This window comes from Sphaerodactylus townsendi, linkage group LG10 (genome assembly GCF_021028975.2).
Source record: "Sphaerodactylus townsendi isolate TG3544 linkage group LG10, MPM_Stown_v2.3, whole genome shotgun sequence".
Taxonomy (NCBI): domain Eukaryota; kingdom Metazoa; phylum Chordata; class Lepidosauria; order Squamata; family Sphaerodactylidae; genus Sphaerodactylus; species Sphaerodactylus townsendi.
The window spans coordinates 60,886,718-60,909,006 of record NC_059434.1 but is presented as its reverse complement, the minus strand read 5'-3'; the positions used below and the strand labels follow the sequence as shown (position 1 = coordinate 60,909,006).

The window sequence follows — 22,289 nt, the reverse complement described above, 5'->3', positions numbered from 1 at the left end:
TTCCTGTTCCTCAACCAGTTTTTAATCCATAGGAGGACTTCCCCTCTTATTCCTTCATTGCTGAGTTTTCTCAACAGTCTCTGGTGAGGAACTTTGTCAAAAGCCTTTTGGAAATCCAAGTAGACAATGTCCACTGGTTCCCCCTTATCCACATGCCTGTTTACACCCTCAAAGAACTCTAGTAAGTTTGTAAGACAGGATTTGCCTCTGCAAAAGCCATGCTGACTCTTCCTCAGCAGGTCTTGCTTTTCTACATGTTTTATAATTTCATCTTTAATGATAGATTCTACTAATTTACCAGGAACAGATGTCAAACTGACTGGCCTGTAATTTCCTCCCGGAAGGCCCTTTCTTAAAGATTGGTGTGACATTGGCCATCTTCCAGTCTTCAGGGATGAAGGCAGATTTCAGGGATAAGTTGCATATTGAAGTGAGAACATCAGCAATTTCATGCTTGAGCTCTTTAAGAACTCTTGGATTAATGCAATCTGGGCCAGGGGATTTGGTAGCATTTAGTTTATCAATGGCTGCCAGAACTTCTTCCTTGTCTACCACTATCTTTGCTAGTTCCTCGGATTCATCTCCTAAGAAGCTTGGTTCAAGTGCAGGAATTTTCCTCACCTCCCCTTGGGTGAAGACAGATGCAAAGAATTCATTCAGCTTCTCTGCAATCTCCTTTTCATCTTTTAGCACACCTTTTGTTCCTTCGTCATCTAATGGGCCTACCGCTTCCCTAGCTGGCTTCCTGTTTTTGATGTACTTGAAGAACTGTTTGTTGCTGGTCTTGATGCTCACAGCCATGCATTCCTCATAATCTTTTTGCCTCCCTTGCAGCTAACTTGCTTCTCTTTTGCCACCATTTGTGTTCTCTCTGGTATTCTTCATCAGTTAAGTTGGACTTCCATTTTCTAAAAGACATCTTTTTTTCCTAATAATTTCCTAAACTTCCATTGTTAACCATGGTGGCTTTCTTTTGGACTGGGCGCTGCCTTTCCTAACCTGGGGAACACATTCCAGCTGAGCTTTTAAGACTGTGTTTTTAAATAACCTCCAAGCATCTTGGACAGTTTTGACTCTCTTAATTTTCCCTTTCAGCTTCCTGCGCACTATCCCCCTCATGAAGTTGGAGGAAGCAAGGCTACCAGGCTGGGCCCCTGACTGATTTTATTAAGACTTTAACACCTTGTTTACGGTAACTGCAATGTTGTTGGGAACTAATGGAGAGTTTATTTTTTTGAAATATTGTAAATGTTAAAATGTATTGTTTCAGGGTTTTTGTGAATGTAAATGGTGAGAGTTTTCTGGGAACCTTCATCATCTTGAATCCTGTTCACCAAGCCTCTGGAGTCTCCATGAACCAACCACCAGCAAAGAAGAATTGGACTTGGCAATATCAGTAGACTGTAAATATAAGGACTTGAAAATGCAAACTTAACAGGACTGTAAAGTGTAAATGTTAAATGTTTAAAAAGTGTTATTTGTTAAGAGAAGTAAACTGTTTTGTTTTAATTCAGTTCTTTGCAATTCCTTCCAAGTACTGCCCCACAGAACCCACAGAAAGAGGTTACACTTGTTCTATAGATGAGCTTTTACTTTACTTAAACATTTCCTTTCTAGTCCCTCCTCCTTTATCAGTGAGCATCAAATAACTCAGAACCAATGCCGATAATCTTGAAACTCCAGTTGGTACCGAATGCTGCAGCCCAGCGACTATGGGGCACGAAGTGGAATCCTCATATTGCTCCCACTCTGCAGACTCGCCACTGGTTACTGGCCAGTTACCAGGCTCAAGTTACACAAAAGATCAACACCAGAAGTACTTAACATTTATGAATGATGAATACGGAACAGGGTGGTTCAATAGAAAAATTATTTAATCTGTCCTTTTTAAAATGCCTTTACCAAAAGGAAGAACTACTTTTGCTCAAAAATGGGTTTCCTTTGCCTGTGTCTGTTTGCGTTGAGAGCATGAAATGTCAGTGCTAATGGTATCCAAGTCAATACTTGAGAGCAAGGACACGCCCTAGTGTGGAAACGTGTGAATCAGCTCTGCTGATGCTGAAGAAGGCTGGTGAGGAAAATGAAAGACCTTGCCCGAGCATATGGGTTTATACAAACAGTGCTCCTGCTGCACGTATACAGAAAGACATCTTGCATCACCCAACAGGAGACTGGTGGCAGGAGACTGAGATGGATGAAGAACCAGGAGCCCAGTTTCAGGCATCCGCTAATCCCCCACCCCACTGCAGTTTACCAGTAAGTATGGTCAATTTGGGCTGCTTTTTTCAGCCATAAATAGAGAGCCATCTGCTGAATCCCACTTGCTGGTGAACAATGGCAATCACCAACAATTATTTCCACTTACAGACACCTAAAAGATCAATGTATACATTTTTTTACCCTGATTAACGGAAAAAAACCCTCTCACAAGTAGAGGGACTACTATGGCAGGTATAATGAAATAAAGTAATATGACTTTCTTTTAGTCACTTTTTTGGGGGAGGGGGTGTGTTGGTGTGTGAAAATGTTATATTTTTCTGCTCCATAAACTTCTGCCTTAATGATATTCCAAATAATTTGTTCTCTTTGAAGTGGGGGAAAAACACAAACAGACATCTGTCAATAAAAACTGTTTGCAACAAATGCTTCTTTTTCTAATAGGAGAATGAGAAGGCAGTCCTTTCCTTGGTCAGTTCTCTTTTTCTTTTCTCTTCAGACGTGAAGGAAGAGGCCGCAGAGTTTTTGCTGACTTGTTTCTTTACGCGGAGAAGGAGAGAATCCAAACTGTGCACACCTCAGCCAGAGAAAGCACTAGCCCATTAAATAGCCCCTGAAATACAAAAAGAAAGATTTGATGGGAAAGAAAAATGAAGTAAAACACACTACGGAACGGAAGCAGCTTAAAAGGATGAAAGCAAGAAGCCTACCTGAAGGTCTTAGAGCGTGATGTTTAAATGATGAGTGCCTTCATACAGCTTGGTTGTACACAAGCTGGAAAGTCAGGATTAACTGCATGACCTGACCCCATCTGCTCTCTCTAACACTGATCCAACTACTGTGTAGGTGTCTCATGCATGAAGCAGCTTAAGAGGCAGGGTCTTTATTTTCTACATGAATCTGAATAGATTATGTAAAAACAAGATGACTCGAGAATTGAAAACTGATAATGACTATGATATAATAACGGGACTAGGAAAAATGCTTTGGAGCCAGGAGACAAATGACAAAGATTCTAAGACCTTATAAGGTCTCTCTAGTAATCAGAAAATGTTATATCAGGATCCATGATGCAATGTGTATTTAACACAATTTCGGGTTAGATATTTTTGTGCTGTAATTTCAACTATTTTCTAGCACTTTTTTTTCTAATGTGTTTAATATATTTTGAAAAATAATTTTTAAAAAATTAGAAGAGGCAGGGTTAAGCTTGGTGGTGTGTCCCTTGTCACTTAGGCTGTTTCTGCACGGCCAAATAACAGCACCCTAGGGATGGAAAAACGCCATCCCTAGGGTGCTGTTAGCCATCCTGGCTCCCCGCAAGCGGCACGAAGGCGCCATTTTTTAAAAGCGGCGGCTTCCCGCCGGCGCAGTGCAAACAGCACCAGCAGGAAGACACCGCTTTTCCCATCCCCTCCACTCACCTTCCCATCCAGCACTGCTCTGGAGGGCTGAAGGAACACGCCCACGCTGCCCTCCGACCCCTGGAGGTCAGAGGGCAGCATGGGCGTGTCCCTCCAGCCCTCTAGAGCAGTGCAGAGCCACCTCTCCGGCTGGGGAGAAAGTCAGGGCCGCTTGCACAATAGTGTGCGAACAGTCCCCGAGGCTCCACCAGCATAACGATGCCGGTGAATCTGTGTTTCCGCCACCATGCAAAAAAACAGCCTTAGTCTCTAAATGAATACCGAGGTTTTCATGCCTGCTTTATGCTTAGAAATAGCTCATGTTTTCTGCAGGCTTATCGTTACACACCAAGATTAACAAGGACACAACTGCCCATATATGTTGATCAAGAACTCAAAACTGCACCATTTGTTGAGCCCTATACCAAATCAGACCATTGGTCCATCAAGGTCAGCGTTGTCTACTTTGATCAGAACTGGCTCTCCAGAGTCTCAAGCAGAGATTATTTATGTCTCCCGTCATCTGAATCTTTTTAACTGCAGATGTTGAGGACTTTACCTGGGTCCATCTGCATAAAAAGCAAATCCTGTACCACTGATTCTAGAGCATCTCCCGCTCAAAAGAGTGCAATTCACATCACTTTTAATAGAATCCCCTCAACAAAAGCCCTTTCAGATTTAAGGAGTTCACTGGCCACTTCATAAACACAACCAGTTTGCTATAAGCTATGCTAAGGCAAACCGTAAGAACATAAGAAAGAGCCTGCTGGATCAGACCAGAGTCCATCTACTCCAGCACTCTGCTACTCACAGCGGCCCACCAGATGCCTTTAGGAGCTCACATGCAGGAGGTGAAAGCAATGGCCTTCTGCTGCTACTGCTGCAGAGCACCTGGTCTCCAAAGGCATTTGCAATCACAGATCAAGGAGGATCAAGATTGGTAGCCATAGATTGGCTTCTCCTCCACAAATCTGTCCAAGCCCCTTTTAAAGCTATCCAGTTAGTGACCAGTTTTATTCTCTATGATGACATAAGTATATAAGATCCAACATGACTATCATGTGCTGACTGAAGGCGTTTAATCCAGGCTGAAATCTGAAATTAATTTCCTTTCAAAATGTCAGAAATTATGTTTTCCTGAGCAAATCTTTATTCAACAGTTCTTCAAAGTTTTTGCTAACCACAAAAGATTCAACTTTAATAACAGAATAATAAAACTGGCCTATGATACAGAATTGCTGTAAATACCTGCAGTGTCTGCAAAATGCTAAGAGCATCTTGTTTTTATATAGCACTTTTTCCAGTATTAATTCTCTCACCTTTGAATACTGTATTATAGCAATTTTTTCATTATTTACTCACGAAACATGGTTTCAAGGTCCTGACATCTTTCTGGAACACGATGCAATGATTGCCAAATAAAAAGATGTTTACTGTCCACTCCTTAACTTTATGGCACAAGTAATGGTACTAAATGTTTTCTTTTTATGTGTAAAGAACTTGAAAACAAGTGGTTATATTTCAGGTTGCTCTATTCTCCACTCTGTTCCCAACTACATTTCTGTATGACAACTAAAAATTAAAAGGAAAGAAGAAAATGATGTGACAAGCATCCACTTACGGTAATTTCATCCGCATGAACACTCTGGCCATGAAGAAACTCAACAGGACGCTCACAAATCCAATAAAAAGCAGCAGAAATCTGTTCAGCTTTGGGATATTCGGTGCATTGGAACGGTCCAGTATGATAAAACCCAGGCCTCCCATTGTGAAGAGAAAGCTGGAGGCAAGCCCTTCCATAATATACTGCCCATTTACTCTGCATACAAAATGGGAAAATATTGTTTCAGCTGAACAGCAATACTTACTGAAAGTTACCTGGTTGCCCCCATCATCTTGTGTTCAGTGACAACACCCAGTAATTCTGCAAGTCACAGGTAAGACAGAACAGAAAGAAAATACCCAGGCTTGCATTGCATGAATATTTACTTCTTGACTGAAACCGTGTGGGATCTAACCTTTCAAACAATGCAGAAACTCCTCAAAAGGAGTGAGATTATCAGCAAGCTACCATGGTCATGGCTCCCTGTGTTTTCTGGCAATGAATCTTATCATACCACAGTTGACTGCAGAAGCCAAGGGTTGGACCCTATTTTCCACTGATGGAAGGCACTTCTGCTGGTACATTTGTGTTTCTCTGCGCGCATGTGTGTGTGTGTGGGGAGAGCTATTTAGCCAATTCCCCACCCACTGCACAGCTGCATTTTGCTTCCCAGAATTAGCTGATACCTGGGAACAGGATTTAATGGGGAACGGCAAGATGGGGAATGCCAGAAAACTTCTTTTCAGAGGCGGAGCGAGGGGAAATTCTGCCTGGGGCACGTGCGCTACACCCCTGCCGCACCAGCAACCATCCCCACACATACACCCCTCCGCAGCCTGGCCACGCCTCCACTGCGGCTCTGCCCGGGGCGTCACACCCCACCCCTCCCCGTTGGCGCTATGCCTCTGCTCCTTTTCATGTGTGCTGCTGTGCTTACATAGCATAGGCACCAAGCCACAGAGTACAACGTTCACATTGGGAAGCATCTACCACCAAAAACCAAGCCTTACTAAACAAGTTCTTATTGCAAGTCATTGAATGCCAGATGTTGTACCCTATTTCATGCTGCTCTAGCTCAGTGCTCCTTGAAGAGGGCAGCCTGACTACTGCATGCAGCTGTACATGCTACAAATCCTTCTGAAAACCTGTTTCGGTGCTTTTCAGCTGTTCCTTTCCGATGAACTATTGTTAGTTGAACTTAGTTCCTGCTGCCAAAAGGACAACATTGGTGAACAATCAAGATGCTTGGGTTACTATTTTCTCTATTATGACACTAAACCAAACAATGACACTAAACCTAATAATGCTGTGTTCAAGCCCAGCTTAACATTCCACTTGTATTCATTCCTTTCTAATACCTGGAACAAGGTATCTTGTCTACCTGTATGCCAGAAAGGCCACGGGTCTCTGGTGTCCATGTTCATCTGTCATTGAACCAACACTGGGAGGTTCCACAATCACATCATAAATGATTCCTATTAAAAAAAGAGAAAAAATAACAAATTGTGAATTTATCTTGGAAGGAAGCACTCCATTTTTAGTCACAGTGATACTGGTAAGTCTCTCTTTAAACCAGCTCTTCATTAGGGAAACAAAACCCTATGAAAATAAACACTACCAGGGAGCTAATGTAAGATGAAAACGCATTACCAGTCAGAATTATTGACGGGAATGAACGAAAGGCACATCACCATGAAGAACAGTAGATTTTATACCCCACTTTTTCTATCGTAAGGAGTCTCAAAGCAGCTTACACCCAGAGCTAACCACAGACCTTTTGAAGATCTACAAAGAGCTCATCATGGAATTAAGAACTGTCTTAAGTGGGTCATCCAGCATGCATCAATTTAATAAGAACAGACATTTCAAACCAGGATTTTATAGATTGCTCCAACTATAAAAAGGCCCTGACCACCCTTTATTTTCATTGTAAAAAATCTGATCTGGTGAGGCACCAAATTCTGTTAATGGAGTTAGCCACTCAGAAAAAAGTATAAAGTACAAAAACTGACTGATAAGAAGAAAAAGTGTAATCAATGTGTAGCCCTAGCATTGGAGTTACACTGCTACTGGGATGTTATGTTCTATTTCACTACTATGACCAGTAATGGATATATTCTACATGATTTCATCTTACATTTACAGAAACCTGTTTAAGTTCAGCAACCATCATCACAACTTGAGGCATAAGTTAATCATACAACTGGGCATAGCAAGTCTCCCAACATTCTCTCTTGAACTGCTATTTAAACATCACAGGTTGTAGTTATCATTCTGAAAGAACTCTCAGTATGAGGACTTGGGTGCTTATTCGCAAAAAAAGGAGTGTTTTATTTACAATAATATACCTCTTTTCAGCTGAAAAAAAAAGCAAACAGATTATAGTAATTTAAATAAATCAGGCTGCAATCCTAGGGATACTTATCAGACTGCAAGCCTTATTACATACTTGCTTCTGAGTAAACACATATAAGACGGGACTGTAAAAACACAATGACAAATACACAACAGCAAGCTGGAAAAAGAAAGCCAACACTGCACAAAGGTTAGTGGGGGGAGAGTTAGTGAATGGAACAAATTGGGGTGAGTGATACGTTGGAGATGTATCCATCTGTTCTTAAGAGAGAACTCCCAGTCCAAGCCGCACAAATAAAGGATATGTCATTAATGCTAACACACCATGCTGTGTTTCAATGATCTGGACCTTTTCTCTCTAAGCTAGTAGCACTGGTCAACAAAAATGAAGCCCCCAGGCCAAAGGAATATGGCTTCTGACCTCAGTGGAAAGACCATCTCTTATTGCCCTGCAAAATTAATCAATGTGTAGCCCATTAGCTGCCTTCCCCCAGTCCCTCACAGATCAAGGAGAACCATTTAGACTGGCTAAGGATTGCATCACACCATTCTCCAGCTAAGCTATTGGGAGTTCAGTTTCTGACTTGATTTATGCACACAAGAGGATAAAACAAGGAGCTCCACTTCACACTGCACATGGAGATCACATTCTGAAATGCAAATCCTTACAAAGAGAAAACCAGCACAGCAAATAACACAGAACCTGCTGTGCTAGTTTTCTATCTGCATGCAGGGTTGTTTTTTTAATGCAAAGACACATTCAGCACTGGAATTCATCACCTGTAGCGATACAACCATTTCAGCCACGTTAATGTTTCACTCTCCTTTGTATGTAAACCAGGTCTAAGGCAAGTGTTGCCAGTGTGGTGTAGCAACTAGAATATCAGAGCAGGATCTGGGAAACCTGGGTTCAAATCCCCAGTGTGCCTGGATGCTCAGGAAATGACTTTTGGCATATTCTTAGCCTAACAACCCTCACAGGGTTTCTGTAAGGACAGAATGAAGAAGAGGATGACTCTGGATCCCGACTGTGGAGAAGAGAGATGCACAAACTTTTTTTTCCAGAATCTGACTAAACCCACCATGTGATATGAAAATCCCATTTGCAGAATAGATACTGAACCTTGCTAGTAAACATAATAGTTATTTTTAATCTTCAATTTTTTTAAATATAAGTATAAGTCAGCTGCTGCTATTGAGCACGGATGGTTTCTAAAAGAGCACCATTTTTTTAATGTATTGTCGAAGGTTTTCACGGCCGAAATCACTAGGGTGTTGTGCGGTTTCCGAGCTGTACGGCCGTGTTCTAGTAGCATTTTCTCCTGACTATTTTTTAAATTCACTATTATGCCACCCTTTCCTCAAGAAGCTCAAGATAGCATAACTTTTCTCCATTCTGCCCTCACAACAACCCTATCAGGTAGGTTGAGAGTTCCGGACTCCAGGTTACCCATTGAGTTCCATGGAAAATAGGGATCCCAACCTGGGTTATCCCAGTTTGCATCTTAGCAATTGCACCACTACATCAAACTGGCTCCCTCGCCCAAAGAAAGAAAAGGATGGGGACAGAGAGCACGGGAAATCGAAGCCTCCCAACCCCAATAAGTGAGTATGGATCATTTCCTCGGATCTTAAGAAAGGCGCAGGAGGAGGGATAAGAATAAGAAGGAAGGATAAGCATAAGGAGGAAGGATAAGCATAAGGGAGGCGGTGGGGGCGCTTGAGTATTTTTACCTCCAGTGATGAGGAAGTAAGAGACCACCACCAGGGCATAGACCGTCATGGCCGAAGGCATGTGCACCCAGCTCGGCCGCTTCAGCTTGATGTTGGGGCACTCCAGTACCGTGAACGGCAGCCGGTACAGAGTCTCCATGACGACGGTGGCGGCGGCAGCTCAAGCCCGGTTCGTCCCGACTCAAAGAAACTTCTCCACCACCACTGCCTTCCGGTAACACACCGCCTGCTACTGGATTGTCTCGTTGCAGCCACCGTAGACACGATAACGGAAAACCTCTGAGGAATTGTCCTGGAAGCTAGACAAAACAAAAAAACAAAGGGAAGAAGAACAAGCGCACAAAAAACATACTTGATAGCATACCAGAAGACGAATGTTAAAGTAACAAAAGTTTAAAGTTTAAACATAAGTTTAAAGAGTGGATTTTTTTTTCATCCCGTTACCAAGCGAGATGGTGAAGTTCTGTTGACCTTTCAGATCCTGAGAACGCTCGACGTGGCCTTGTGATGGATTAGTATAGAAGACAGACAGCAGGTAGCCACGCCCAGTTAAAGAGGCCCCGCCCCAGACCCTTCCAATTGTGCAAATAGCAGGATGGAGAGCTCGGAATTTAGTGCTGGGCAGGGCAACGTGCAGTCCGTTTACATACTTAGGTTTTTGGGGAGTGTGGGAGAAATGTCCCATAGGGTTAGGCCTCGTTTTCCTACAGCTGGCCCCATGAGGAAAATAGCTGTAGTGCTTGTAAATATGTTAAAGAGAAGATCAGAACCATCTTAAACACTAACTGCATTTATTCCAGAATAAGTCAGAGCTCACTTCTTCAGATTCTATTCACGGGGTTGCAGTTACACAGTTCAGATCCAGAAGTGCCAATACATCCCAGTGCATATTTGCTGTTAGCTCCTTGGACTGAGAAGGACTTACGTTTGAGGAGTGTACCTAAATATGTAATACAAATTTATGCCTTGCTATTTTAAATAGCCACCCCTGCTTCTTGGTACCAAGTCACTAATATTTTCTGGATCTAACCCAAATTTTGCTCAGGAGGAAGACCTTTGTAGTAAGGACTATCAATCTGAAAGGGTCGGCAGTGACATGCTACAATTTAGGGACTGGGTAAAAGTTGGATCCAGATGATTTTAAGTGGATCCTCGTGAATTCGTATGATTTTTACATTGAAACTAAATCAATCACCATTATACTTAGTCCATCAGCAGCACCGCAAAAATCACTGATCCAAATTTTCGTGAGGCTGTGATTGTGCAAAAACATGGTTGGAAAGCAGGAATCCTTAGAATTTTTGAACTAGCTCACCCCAACATATCATGTCTATGGGTTCAGTTTGTAGCATAAAAATCATGGGTCCATGAAATTGTGGCAACTCCACGGTGTAAAAACATGGTTCTGAACAATGGATCCTCAGGATTTTTGTGTTGGGTCACCCCAAACTCATATCAAATCATATATCATAGCCACGGCCACAGCTTCCCCAAAAAAACATGGACCCATGATTTCATGGCAACACCATGGTACAAAAACATGGCTCTAAGACTTGTAATGTGAATTGCTGGTGAATTTAACATGACCTGAAACAAAAATCCCAGTGATCCATGAGAATCTCTGCTTTGGAAACCTGTTTCTGCACCATTGCAGCACCACAAAGCATCAGATCCATGATTTTTGAGGTCACATTTATGGCTATGGACATGAAATGTGATTGGATTGTGATTTCAGGGTGACCTAATAGAGAAATCTGAGAATCCACGCTTTGGAATCCTGTTTTTGCACCACCTTGGTGCCAGATATAGTGATTTTTGTGGTTCAGTCTGGGGCTACAGACATGAAATGTGATTTGATGGTGAATCTGGCATGACCTGAAACAAAAATCCCAAAGATCCACAAAGATCCATGCTTTGGAACAAAGTTTTTGCACCATTGGGTGCCACAAAGCACCAGATCCATGATTTTTGTGGTCATATCCATGGACATGAATTATGATCTGACAGTGATTTCAGGGTGACCCAGAGCAAAAATTGTGAGAATTCATGCCTTGCAACCACATTATTGTGGCACTGTGATGCCATAAAGCCATGGATGCGTGATTTCTGCATCAAAATAATTGAATGGATAGAAGAGGGAAGTGTATTAATGCAGTTATATTCATGTTCACTCATTAGTAACCTCATTCCACTATGTTGAAAAAAGCTTAACTCCAGCTAAGTTTGCATAGGATTCCAATCATAACTAGAAATAATTTTTGAAAGTTTTTGAGAGTTAACTGTTGTAGTTCATTAAAGCAGCCACAGTGCGGCAGAATTACTCTTTGAAAGGGATGGAGTTTGATGCATAGGGTCAGTCAAAAGTGAGATGAACAGTTCATGCATAGGATTGCAACATCAGGTACCTCGCATGAAGCCTCACTAAGGCAGTGGGACTTTCTTCCAGATAAGCATGTTGTTTTATAGTGTATTTAGTTTTTCACTGCTAAAGAACCACAGTTTGGTAGTTTTCCAAGCTTACATTGTTTCCATTCGTTACTTCAATGAGCAAACTGGTACAGGTTTTTTAAGTGTTTCCCTTGACACTTTTTGCTTTTCCTTGATCAATTGCAGCAGCCATTTTCCCATTTAAAATTGCCTTATTTTCAGATTTCACTTGTATCAGTTAAAAGGCTGTGCTAAAAGGTGATCTAATCCTTTTGGCTTTTGTACTACTTTATGCACAACTGATTACTCCATCAGATAGTAGTTCTTTGCCATGCTGAAGCTTCAGATGACTCCACTACTTATACTTTCCTTGATTCAGGATTGCATGCAAAACTGAAAGGCAATTGAGCTCTGGACTGCCCTGTAAATAAGCCAGGGTAAAAAATTATTACCTATTCACTTTGCAATAAGAGCCACCATAGTGCTTATGTACATTTGTGTCAGATACATGAAGGCTGAGAAATGTACAGTTCAATCTAGAGGCCGTGGTGGCCGGGGACACCTCTAGGTTTCCAAGTAGTGCAATGAAATCTGGGGAAAAGCCCCGCCAGTTGAAAACCCTCTAAAGGGCCAACTGGATTTACCCAAGTCAGAAGCCTGCACCGGGAGCTCAAAAGCCCATTAGAAGCAGACTAAAGTCAGCACTACTACCAGGATGCCCCTAGCCCAGGGGTAGGGAACCTGCGGCTCTCCAGATGTTCAGGAACTACAATTCCCATCAGCCCCTACCAGCATGGCCAATTCCTGTCCCAAGCAGCGTTAACTGGCTCTTCTGGCAGCAGGCTTTTCCAGATAAGGCACATGGAGGTCCACGCACCTGCTTGCCTTTACCCTTCCTGTCAGCATAGATACCACTTATGCCGATGGGGTAAGTAAATGTTCTGGTGCAGCTTTGCAGCTTCTCACTCTGGATTGGGCTGCCCATCACAGTTGCTTAAAAAGTACCAGCATGGTGTAGTGGTTAAGAGCAGGTGGATTCTAATCTGGAGAACTGGGTTTGATTCCTCACTCCTCCACCTGAGTGGCAGAGGCTTATCTGGTCAACCTCATCTGTTTCCCCACTCCTACATTCCTGCTGGGTGACCTTGGGCTAGTCACAGTTCTCTCAGAATTCTCTCAGCCCCACCTACCTCACAAGGTGTTTGTTGTGGGAAGAGGAAAGGAGGTTGTAAGCCACCTTGAGTCTCCTTAAAGGAGAGAAAGGTGGGATATAACTCCTCCTCTTCCTCCTTCACTCTTCCAGGAAGAACTGGTGCCACAGATCTAATTCAGCTATGTGGAGGAAGGTGAATGAGAAAAGTAGGAGGGTTTTTTTTTAGATCGCCTGAAAAAAACATAGGCAGCCAAGGCAAAATTACTTGGAAATGTCCTATTAAAAATCAGATGGACCACTTTTCAAGTAAACATGAAAAATACTGCTAAAGATAATTCACTGACAAGTTACTGAGCCCATTTTTAGCTGTGAAGTCAAGCTCATTCACTTATCCTCATTTTCCCCTTTAACAGGCTTGTTCTGATAGAGCACATCTTTAAATTATTTACTGAACTGCAGATGCAAAGATAATTCAAAAAGCACATCAGACCCCCAAAGGCTGCCCTTGATCTTTGAATTGCATTTATCTTTATGCTTATTTTTTAAGTTAAAATCTGATCTTATTAACATTTGACAAGTTTCCTAATGCTTTCACTTTGTTTTTACCACTAGCACAGCTTTTCAGGCTATTTAAAATATTTATCACAATCTTTTGTTCATTCAAATGCCATTTTATAATTAGCTGCTTTCTACTTTATGACAGTTGGTCGTTATTAGGAACTGAAGAAAAGGAGGAGTTGGATTTATATCCCCCCTTTCTCTCCTGTAAGGAGACTCAAAGAAGCTTAAAAATCTCCTTTCCCTTCCCTTCTCACAACAAACACCCCGCGAGGTGAGTGGGGCTGAGCTTGGAAGAACTGTGAGTAGCCCAAGGTCACCCAGCTGGCAGGTGTTGGAGTGCACAAGCTAATCTAGTTCACCTGCTAAGTTTCCATAGCTCAAGTGGCAGAGCGGGAAATCAAACCCAGTTCTCTAGATTAGAGTGCACATGCTCTTAACCACTATACCACGCTGGCTCTGAAGATGCTGCAATCCTAAAACTGAGGATCACAAGACTAGTCATTCTTTAAAGTATGCCACAGTTCAAAGCTTTTAGAGTACGTTATGGGTAGTCCAGAGCACAGACAACATACCTGTCTATGTCTACAATGCTGTCACCCTCCTCATTCCTCTGCATGTGTGTAGGCAAATTCAGGTATGTAATACTAAGCTGCACACAAAGCCTATCTGATCTTCCTGATCTTCTGCAGATGAAAATGAAGAGCACATGATATCACATCGTTGTTGTCTCTCAGGAGAGTAACAGTTTCTACACAGACTTCCAAAAAATAAAAAAGTGCTGAATGTACGCTGCGTGACTACAGATGGAAAATGTGTCACTGCAAGAATTCTTGCATGGGAACATACTTGCAGGAAATTCCAAATTGTTAGGATAAATGTGCATTTTAGAGGAAGTGCTCAGGAAAGCTTTCAATCATTAAATGGTTCAACCATTAAATACGCTGCCAAGATTCTAGGCCCACATCAGAAAGTAGACCATACCCTATAAAAAGAACCAGCATGGTGTAGTGGTTAGGAGCGGTGGACTCCAATCTGAAGAACTTGGTTTTGAGTTTCCACTCCTCCACATGAGCAGTGGACTCTTATCTGGTGAACTGGATTGTTTTCCCTGCTCCTACACATGAAGCCTGCTAGGTGACCTTGGGCTAACCAGTTCTCTCAGAACTCTCAGCCACACCTACCTCACAAGGTGTCTGTTGTGAGGAGAAGGAAAGGAGTCTGTAAGCTGCTTTGAAACTCTGTGCAGCTGAGAAAAGCTGGATATAAATCCAAACTCTTATCCTATTCCATGGCAAGTATTACTGCAAAGTGCTGCAAGAACACTCTTCCACTGAGAGCATATGCACTGTACACTGAGAGCATATGCACCGGAGACAAATTCCTTGTGTGTCCAATCACACTTGGCCAATAAAGATTCTATTCTATTCTATTCTATTCCCAGGAAGTATGCAGTTGAAACTGAAAAATCATCAGTCCAAGATGGTTTAAGTAGTGCACATCATTCTGTATCAACGCAAATGACTGGCCTAGATCAGGGGACCTGAACAGGTAGCTAATGAGGTACGAGTTCAGAGAGGTTCTTGCAGCCCCATAAAGTACAGTGAAATATCTAGGCTTTTATTTCCTAGTATTCCATGCTGCTTGGCTGATAACTTCCTTCTCCCAGCTCTGGAACATGGTAGCGGGGGGGTGGGAGGAAGAAATGTGGGATTCTTTATTTAAAACAGCTCTTGCTAAAGGAAAGGTTGATGATGACCAGCCTAATGCCACATTCAGTAAAGTGCTGTTTCCCTACAATCAGGACTTATTCTCACCTTACATGAACTACTGGCCAATATACCTAAATCCTCTGGAACCATTGCAAATGAAATTTCTTATTTGTCTCAAAAAATAAGCTATTCTTATTCATTAAATTTAAACTAAAAAGCAACATATACCAGTTCTAAATTGTCACAATAGCAGTTAGCAAGGTCAGAAAATCAGTGTGGCTATAGTGATTTTATAAAATCAAGAAATCTAAACATAAATGCGTGGCCAAATATTTCAGGCTGAATGGAACGATCCCTGGAGTTGCAGCTCTCTTCCTTTTCATTGGCAGTTGTTACTCTACTCTTCATTTTAACATCCATTTAAAGAAAGGATGTGCTAATGGTCCCACGTGGGTGTACAGTTAAAAGGATAGCAGAGTTCAAACTCACACACTACCATGAGGCTCACTTGGGGCCAGTTGCTCCCCATCAGCAATCCTGGATCTCCCATCTCTGCAACTTATTTCATCCTTTTCTCTTGCTGCTCCTGAAGCATGAAACCCCCTCACTGAAGACCTGTACAATTTTGCTTCTCTCACGAGATCTCTCCATAAAACCTACCTTTCCTGTGAAAATACTGCTTTAAGTCCTCATACTCTAATGCAACTGAGCCTAAGTATAAACTGAACAGCATGTAAATTATTCATCATTGTGCCATTCCCTTCCTCTATAGCCACTTTTGCCAGCCTTCAATCTCTTTAGGGCAGGGATCTGCCCCTTTGTTGTCAGCCTGAAAAGTGCCATGCACATAAACGACACGCATTTTAACAGGCAGGCCACGAGAAATAGTTCTGAACAGCACAGAATCTGAAAAATGTTCTTTCAAAGGCTTCTATTTCTCACCATGCAAATTATTCAAGGCTTACAAGTTAAAGAGCAATTAGAAGCAAAGCAATCACTACCTTGCATCCTCAGCAATCAATCACAACGCTGAACACATTTTTAACTCAAAATAACATCACAGTATACAAGAGAAAGTTCAATTTTCATTTATTAGGCAAACACAAATATTCACTTTGATTTCTGACTCTGTGCTTGTGCCTTCAACACCTTGACGACAATCTTCTGTTCCTCGATAAGGAAAGCCCGTTTGATTCTAGAGAAAAATACAAAGTATTCATTAACATTTCAGAACAGTCCATGACTGTTAATAACCAGTACCCATTTTTAAAAATACAATATTTTACAGCGTTATGGGTTTTCCGCAATGGAAACACATCTTACTGTGACATGCCTCTGGCGATTCCAGACATAGATGTGGGAAAATGTTAGCAGCAAAATTACCACACGACCCGGAAAACCCACAACATCCAATTGATTCTGGCTATGAAAGCCTTTCACGGTTCATAGCATATTTTAGCTTATTTCGAAATACTTATAGCAAATTAAGAGCACAGAAGAAAACTCTAGTTCAGAACTCCTCAAATTTTAGTTAAGTGTCTCAGCAGTTTTCACTGCCTCTCTCCTTAAATTTAAACAATGCAAGGGAAGTACAATCTATAATGTTTTCTATGAAACTGTATTTTTTGAATGTAACATTTAAACAACATTTCATTATTTTCCTTATATAAACAGTCGAGTACTTGTTATTACTGGGACATAAAACTAACATAAGGAATCAGTCAACTAAGATCATACTCTTCTTATGGCAGAGGAAACTTTTCCAGAAAACACATGGCATTGCACACACACTACGGCCTATTAAATCCATTTAATCTAAACAGCTTGTCAATTCTAGTGGAAAGTTAGATCCTCCAGTTTCAGCCACAGCAGGATCCTATGGGGCAGAAAAGTGCATCTGCTAACATAGGCCCCTTCCGCATACGCAAAATAATGCGTTTTCAAGCCACTTTCACAACTGTTTGCAAGTAGATTTTGCTATTCTGCACAGCTTTAAAGAGCACTGAAAGCAGCTTGAAAGTGCATTATTCTGCATGTGCGGAATGAGCCATAGCCAATATTTAATTTAAGGAAGCCGCTTCACTCCACCCTAAACTGGGTTAGCAGTAACCAGGCAAAACCTTTCCACATCTAGCTTTTCACCATGAGGGAGTCTGCAGTGGAAGCAGACAATAGGAATCCATTTTGTTATTTTAAAAGCTACAAACTGAGTACTCCTGGACAGACTCATCAGCATCAATCGATAAGCAGTACAGTCTTGCAGCCTTATGTTCACTACATAAACAAATTGTAAGCAAGTTACAAGTGCAACTCAATCTAAAAACTTATGAACTTCAAGAGAATGATTATGCGAGATGCAAGTTACCTGTCACGAACGCATTTAGCACACATGGAACCCCCATAGGCTCTGCTAACGTGCTTCTTTGTTTTTGACAGTCTCATAAGAACTTTAGGACGAACGGCACGAACCTGTATAAGTGGGGGGAAAAACCCATAGTCTATGTGATTGGCTAGTAAACCAGATTTACTAGAATAAAGTTTGTGAGCTTAGCAGCAATCCTCCTGTATCTTTAAAAAAAAAACACTGCTGAATTCTTTAGCAAAACCCCTTTTGTTTTAAGCACGCTAGTCCTATAATGCCCTAAGTATACACATTTTATTTAATCTGAGATTGTTACTCTTAAACCATGTAATCGAAATACATTTCAATACAGTAGCACAGCACTGCTAGCATTTTCAATACTGTAAAATGACACTGCTAACATTTAATTAATAATATACTCCTGTACTAGCCATATAATTGTTTTGCAAGTTGCTACTTCCCGTGAACAGTGCACCAGGAAGACAAAAGCTGATTTCCTTTTTAAAGTTTTAATTGTCAACTATGTCTGAAAGCAGAACACATTACTGTTCTCCTCCCTGTTACATAAAAGGGAGATAAAAAGAGATGGGTTTGGTTGTCCCTGTAAATCAGCAGTAGACTTTTTTGCTTCTGCATCAAAAAGAAAGCAGAAATAACTTTTTATCTCCACCTTCTGAGTACACAAAGATGTTGCTAGAAAAAAAGAAACCTAATCCAGTTATTCACAGCTTGGAAGAAGTACGCTAGCACTGTCCACCTGGTGTCTTATCACGGATTTTCTTGAAATGCATAATAACTACTGGCTGTGTTCCAGTAGCATTTTCTCCTGACGTTTCGCCTGGATCTGAAGATGCCAGCCACAGATGCAGGCGAAACATCAGGAGAAAATGCTACTGGAACAGGGCCATACAGCCTGGAAACTCCACAACACCCCAGCGATTCCGGCCGTGAAAGTCTTCAACCGCCTTTATTACGCAAACTAGTTAACACAAATTCACGAGGATAACACACTTACACCACGAAGTCTTCCTGGGCAGACACCACATGCAGACTTTGGTGCTTTGCCAACCTTCTTGGTATAAAGGTAAACAATCCTGTTACCTGGTGTTCGGGATCTGCAAAAGTGAGAAAAGCATTAATGGACTCTCCCACAATGACAACACATGGAATTCAATAATAGTCAGGGTTTTACTTACAGTCTAGTCTTGTTAGAGGCTGTATTGTAGGACAGCCTACGGCGGTATGTCAAGCGTTGGACCATGTTTCAGACCTAAAAAACCCCAAGAAATAATGTTAGAAGGGGCTTTAGAATGCAAGAGCCTATGATTATGTATCTAGAAACAGCATTTATATCCTTTATATGTTTCAGTCTTTCAAAGAACTGAAACCAGTACAGTTTCTCTTCCACTCCACACCCTCTATCTAGATGGCAATGCTGTGAATTAAGCTAGGCTACAAGAAAGTGTGACTGGCCCATGAAGGGAATGACCTCAATCTCTGCAGCTTGTAGCAAGTAAACTTCACTGCTTCTGTCTGTGTGCTTCAGCAAAGTCAGAAGCATCAGTAACAAGAGCCAGAGACTGTACCTGCATTACAAAACACACCACAGATCTTTGTTCCTACTGAGACACCACGGTTGACAATCACAACCCTACTTCGCTATTCTCTCCAGAAGTCATTCTAAGAGACAGGAATTGGTCTTAAACATAACAGATATAGGATTTAGCAATCATGTGTGTATCCAGAACACAGACAATAACTTCATGGCTGAATAGGTTGTTCAATCCCAGCCTTTCCTGCCCAGATTTAGCACTGTACAGAACACTATCTCTCGGAGAAGCCACGAGTATCTGGCCAAAGTCCGGCTTCCTATGAAAGCATTTTACAGCACAGCACAGTTCCCAGCAGCAAATCCCTTTTGATTCACTTGGATCTATTTCCGGGCTAAGATGCCTGCAACACCGAATTACACGGCAAAGCTAAGAATGGCCGGTGCTCCCAACTCGGACGGAAATAAACATCCAAAGATGAAATAAATACCCACAATTATATAGGTAGCACAGGAGTATGATCTCCATTAAATATTCACAACACAACCTCGGTTCTTACTCCATTCAGCAGAATGAATTGGGAAATAAAATACAAGCAAAGGGGTTTTCTGCAGTCTGAATTTAGGGTTTTTTCTGTCTTCAAATACCGTACCCCAAAGGTCAGCACTGGGTAAGTAGCAGGGGAAAAAAAGAATATACTCAATGAAGACTCAGTGTTCCTAGCGAAGGAGAGAGGGAGTTGGCCTGTTCTCAGGCCTTCATTCAAACCGGGTCCAGCCGGACAGGCCTTTTCGCAAACGCGCTGGTAACACACTCGGCATTTCCTCGCTCTCCAACAACAGACCCAACAACAGACCCTCCGGGACTCTGACCCATCACACAGCTGACCCTCAAGCTCTCCCAGTTCCTAAACCCGCGGATGGAAACGGATTCAATCTCCCTTCGACCAAAAGGAGAGGAAGAATCCCTTACCCAGCGTTAGCGCCGCCACCGGAAGAGAAAGAAAGAAATGGAGACTCGGTCAAAGCGCAAGCCCAGGCCCCAACCCGGAAGTAGAACGTGGTTTCATGGGAACCCAGGAAAGGAGGCGTTGGAATGCGCGCCGCCATGTTGTACGGAAAATATCCAGACGCGTTTTTTTAGAACTTGGTGGAAGGATCCGGCCTTCAGCAACGTGTTATTTACTTGTACCCTATAGCACACAGGTGTCAAACTCGCGACCCTTCGGATGTTATGGACTACAGGGGGATGATGGGAACTGTACTCCATAACATCTGGAAGGCCGCGAGATGCAAAAACAAAATAGAGCGTTAACCTTTCAGGTGTCAAAGGCTTGTTATTTGGGTGTAGCAGATTAATACGGAACTGATGCAAAAAGAACAGAAACTGATTTTGTTCGTATAGGTTTATGATTTGTCTCACTTTATTCTGCCTGTGTTTACTGGTCGCGCGCGCGTGTGTGTGTGTGTGTGTGTGTGTATGTATATATATATATATATATATATATATATATATATATATATATATATATATATATATATATATATATATATATATATATACATACACACACACACACACACACACACACACACACACACCTACATACATACATACATACCTTGAAAGCTAGGATTGTCAGGTAACCCCTGGCACTGGCGGGATGGAGGGGATAGGGTTGCCAGATCCAGGCTGCGAAACTCCTAGAGATTTGAGGATGGAAACTGGGGGAATAGCCTACAATATTGCTGAGTCCATGTTCCAGCATTCATTTTCTCCAGTGAAACAAATCGCTGAAGTCTGGAGAAAAAAACACTTTTTTGGGAGTAAACCTCATTGAATAAAACTAGACTCACTTCCCTGTAAACTTGTTTACACTGCGTTATATTGTACTAAATCTCTGCTGGAAACATGACAGAATGTTCAGGTGGACACCAGTAAAAATTTGTAATCTAATCTGAATGTTTGTGAATAACGTCCCTACTTAGTCCAAAGGGATATTAGTAAATGTGTATTCCCCACTCCCCCAACTTTAAATAAGTAAATCATAAGCACTGGAACTTAGGTGTGAGCAAAAATTGTTAATGCTTTATTTTCTTCAAGGGAAAAATTATATTCATTTAAATACATGCAGATGAACGCTTACCGTTACTGAGAACAATTGTATTGAGGCCAGACTTTTAGTATCTCTGGCAAAAGTTTTTACAGACCAGCCTGCATAAATTCTGGTCTCCAGTGATTATGTTACTAGTCCTTTTGTTAAGATCATGGTTGGAGTCAGCCGTTCATCAATGCTACTTTCTAATCCGCTGCAGGGTGAATGGCTTTTTGCACATTTCCTCACAGCTTGTTAAGCTGTGTGATATTTCTGCATAATATTTTCCATGATAATTGCATAAAGATTAACAAGAGACAGCAAACAGAAGGCAGGATGACCGCCTCCCCTACAAGGGGGAAAAAATCCCCCCCCCTGCCCCGTCCATCACAATAGCAAATACAGCAGCTATTTAAAATTTTAACTTCGCGGTCATAAAGTAGGAAGACAAGAGAGGCAAATTGTGGAGCTGCTGAGCAAACATTGTGAGATATGGTATTTCTTATCATCTAAAGAAGACAGAGGGCAAAATAGTTATCTATCTACTGTGAGATACTCCCCTTCCTTTCCAGATGTTGAAATGGTATGAATGTTGGGAGTCACACTTATGTCACTACTGAGCTTAACATTTATGAATGTCACCACCACCATCCTAACTCTTCCTCCCAATAGCAAAAATTTGGGGAGGTATTAGTAATTTTGTTGCATCTTAGTTGCATACTAGTAATCTAGTTGACATCCTTTCATGGCTAATAGAGTAGGGCGAGCAGCAGTGGATTGACTGGGAATTCACTGAATTTCTCAGTGGCAGTGTGTGCATGGGTAAGGTGCTGTCAATCACAGTGTTTTACGGCAACCACATTGAGTTTCCAAGGCAAATGATTAAGCAGAGGTGGTTTGCTATTGCCTCCCTCTGCAAAGTTTTCCTTCTTTCCTTCTTCTATCAAAGTACTGACCTTGCTTAGCTTTGAGATTTGACAGGATCCTGCTGTACTATACCATTCCACATCCCCCCCAGAGTCACTGGACAGGATTAAAGTAAAAATTATTGATTGCTTTAAAGGTCATCTTTAGAGCTTGTCTCTAAATGGCAGTCCAAAATGTGTTGGCAGACCATAAC

The 22,289-nt window shown here is 41.8% G+C and overlaps 2 protein-coding genes across 2 annotated transcripts; both read right to left on the bottom strand.

Annotated features, from left to right (window-relative positions):
- Positions 1-1,856: 1,856 nt before the first annotated feature.
- Positions 1,857-9,585, bottom strand: OSTC (oligosaccharyltransferase complex non-catalytic subunit). The gene is made up of 4 exons (XM_048510098.1): positions 9,313-9,585; positions 6,605-6,698; positions 5,242-5,439; positions 1,857-2,830 (listed from the first exon to the last, which is right to left on the bottom strand). Exons 1-4 carry the CDS (start codon positions 9,449-9,451, stop codon positions 2,812-2,814), a joined length of 450 nt encoding a protein of 149 aa, XP_048366055.1. The 5' UTR covers positions 9,452-9,585; the 3' UTR covers positions 1,857-2,811.
- Positions 9,586-16,234: 6,649 nt separating this feature from the next.
- RPL34 (ribosomal protein L34) lies at positions 16,235-20,180 on the bottom strand. The gene is made up of 5 exons (XM_048510184.1): positions 20,047-20,180; positions 18,721-18,794; positions 18,540-18,639; positions 17,528-17,631; positions 16,235-16,357 (listed from the first exon to the last, which is right to left on the bottom strand). The coding sequence occupies exons 2-5, from the start codon at positions 18,783-18,785 to the stop codon at positions 16,273-16,275; spliced, it is 354 nt and encodes a 117-aa protein (XP_048366141.1). The 5' UTR covers positions 18,786-18,794; positions 20,047-20,180; the 3' UTR covers positions 16,235-16,272.
- Between the last annotated feature and the right edge of the window lie 2,109 nt (positions 20,181-22,289).

Coding starts and splice junctions, on each gene's coding strand:
- OSTC (XM_048510098.1), bottom strand. CDS start 9,451: ATGGAGACTCTGTACCGGCTGCCGTTCACGGTACTGGAGTGCCCCAAC. Junction 6,699..9,312: donor TTACTTCCTCATCACTGGAG/GTAAAAATACTC, acceptor TTTTTTTAATAG/GAATCATTTATGATGTGATT. Junction 5,440..6,604: donor GTGGCCTTTCTGGCATACAG/GTAGACAAGATA, acceptor TTTTGTATGCAG/AGTAAATGGGCAGTATATTA.
- RPL34 (XM_048510184.1), bottom strand. CDS start 18,785: ATGGTCCAACGCTTGACATACCGCCGTAGGCTGTCCTACAATACAGCC. Junction 18,640..18,720: donor GCCTCTAACAAGACTAGACT/GTAAGTAAAACC, acceptor TCACTTTTGCAG/ATCCCGAACACCAGGTAACA. Junction 17,632..18,539: donor GCCCAGGAAGACTTCGTGGT/GTAAGTGTGTTA, acceptor CCACTTATACAG/GTTCGTGCCGTTCGTCCTAA.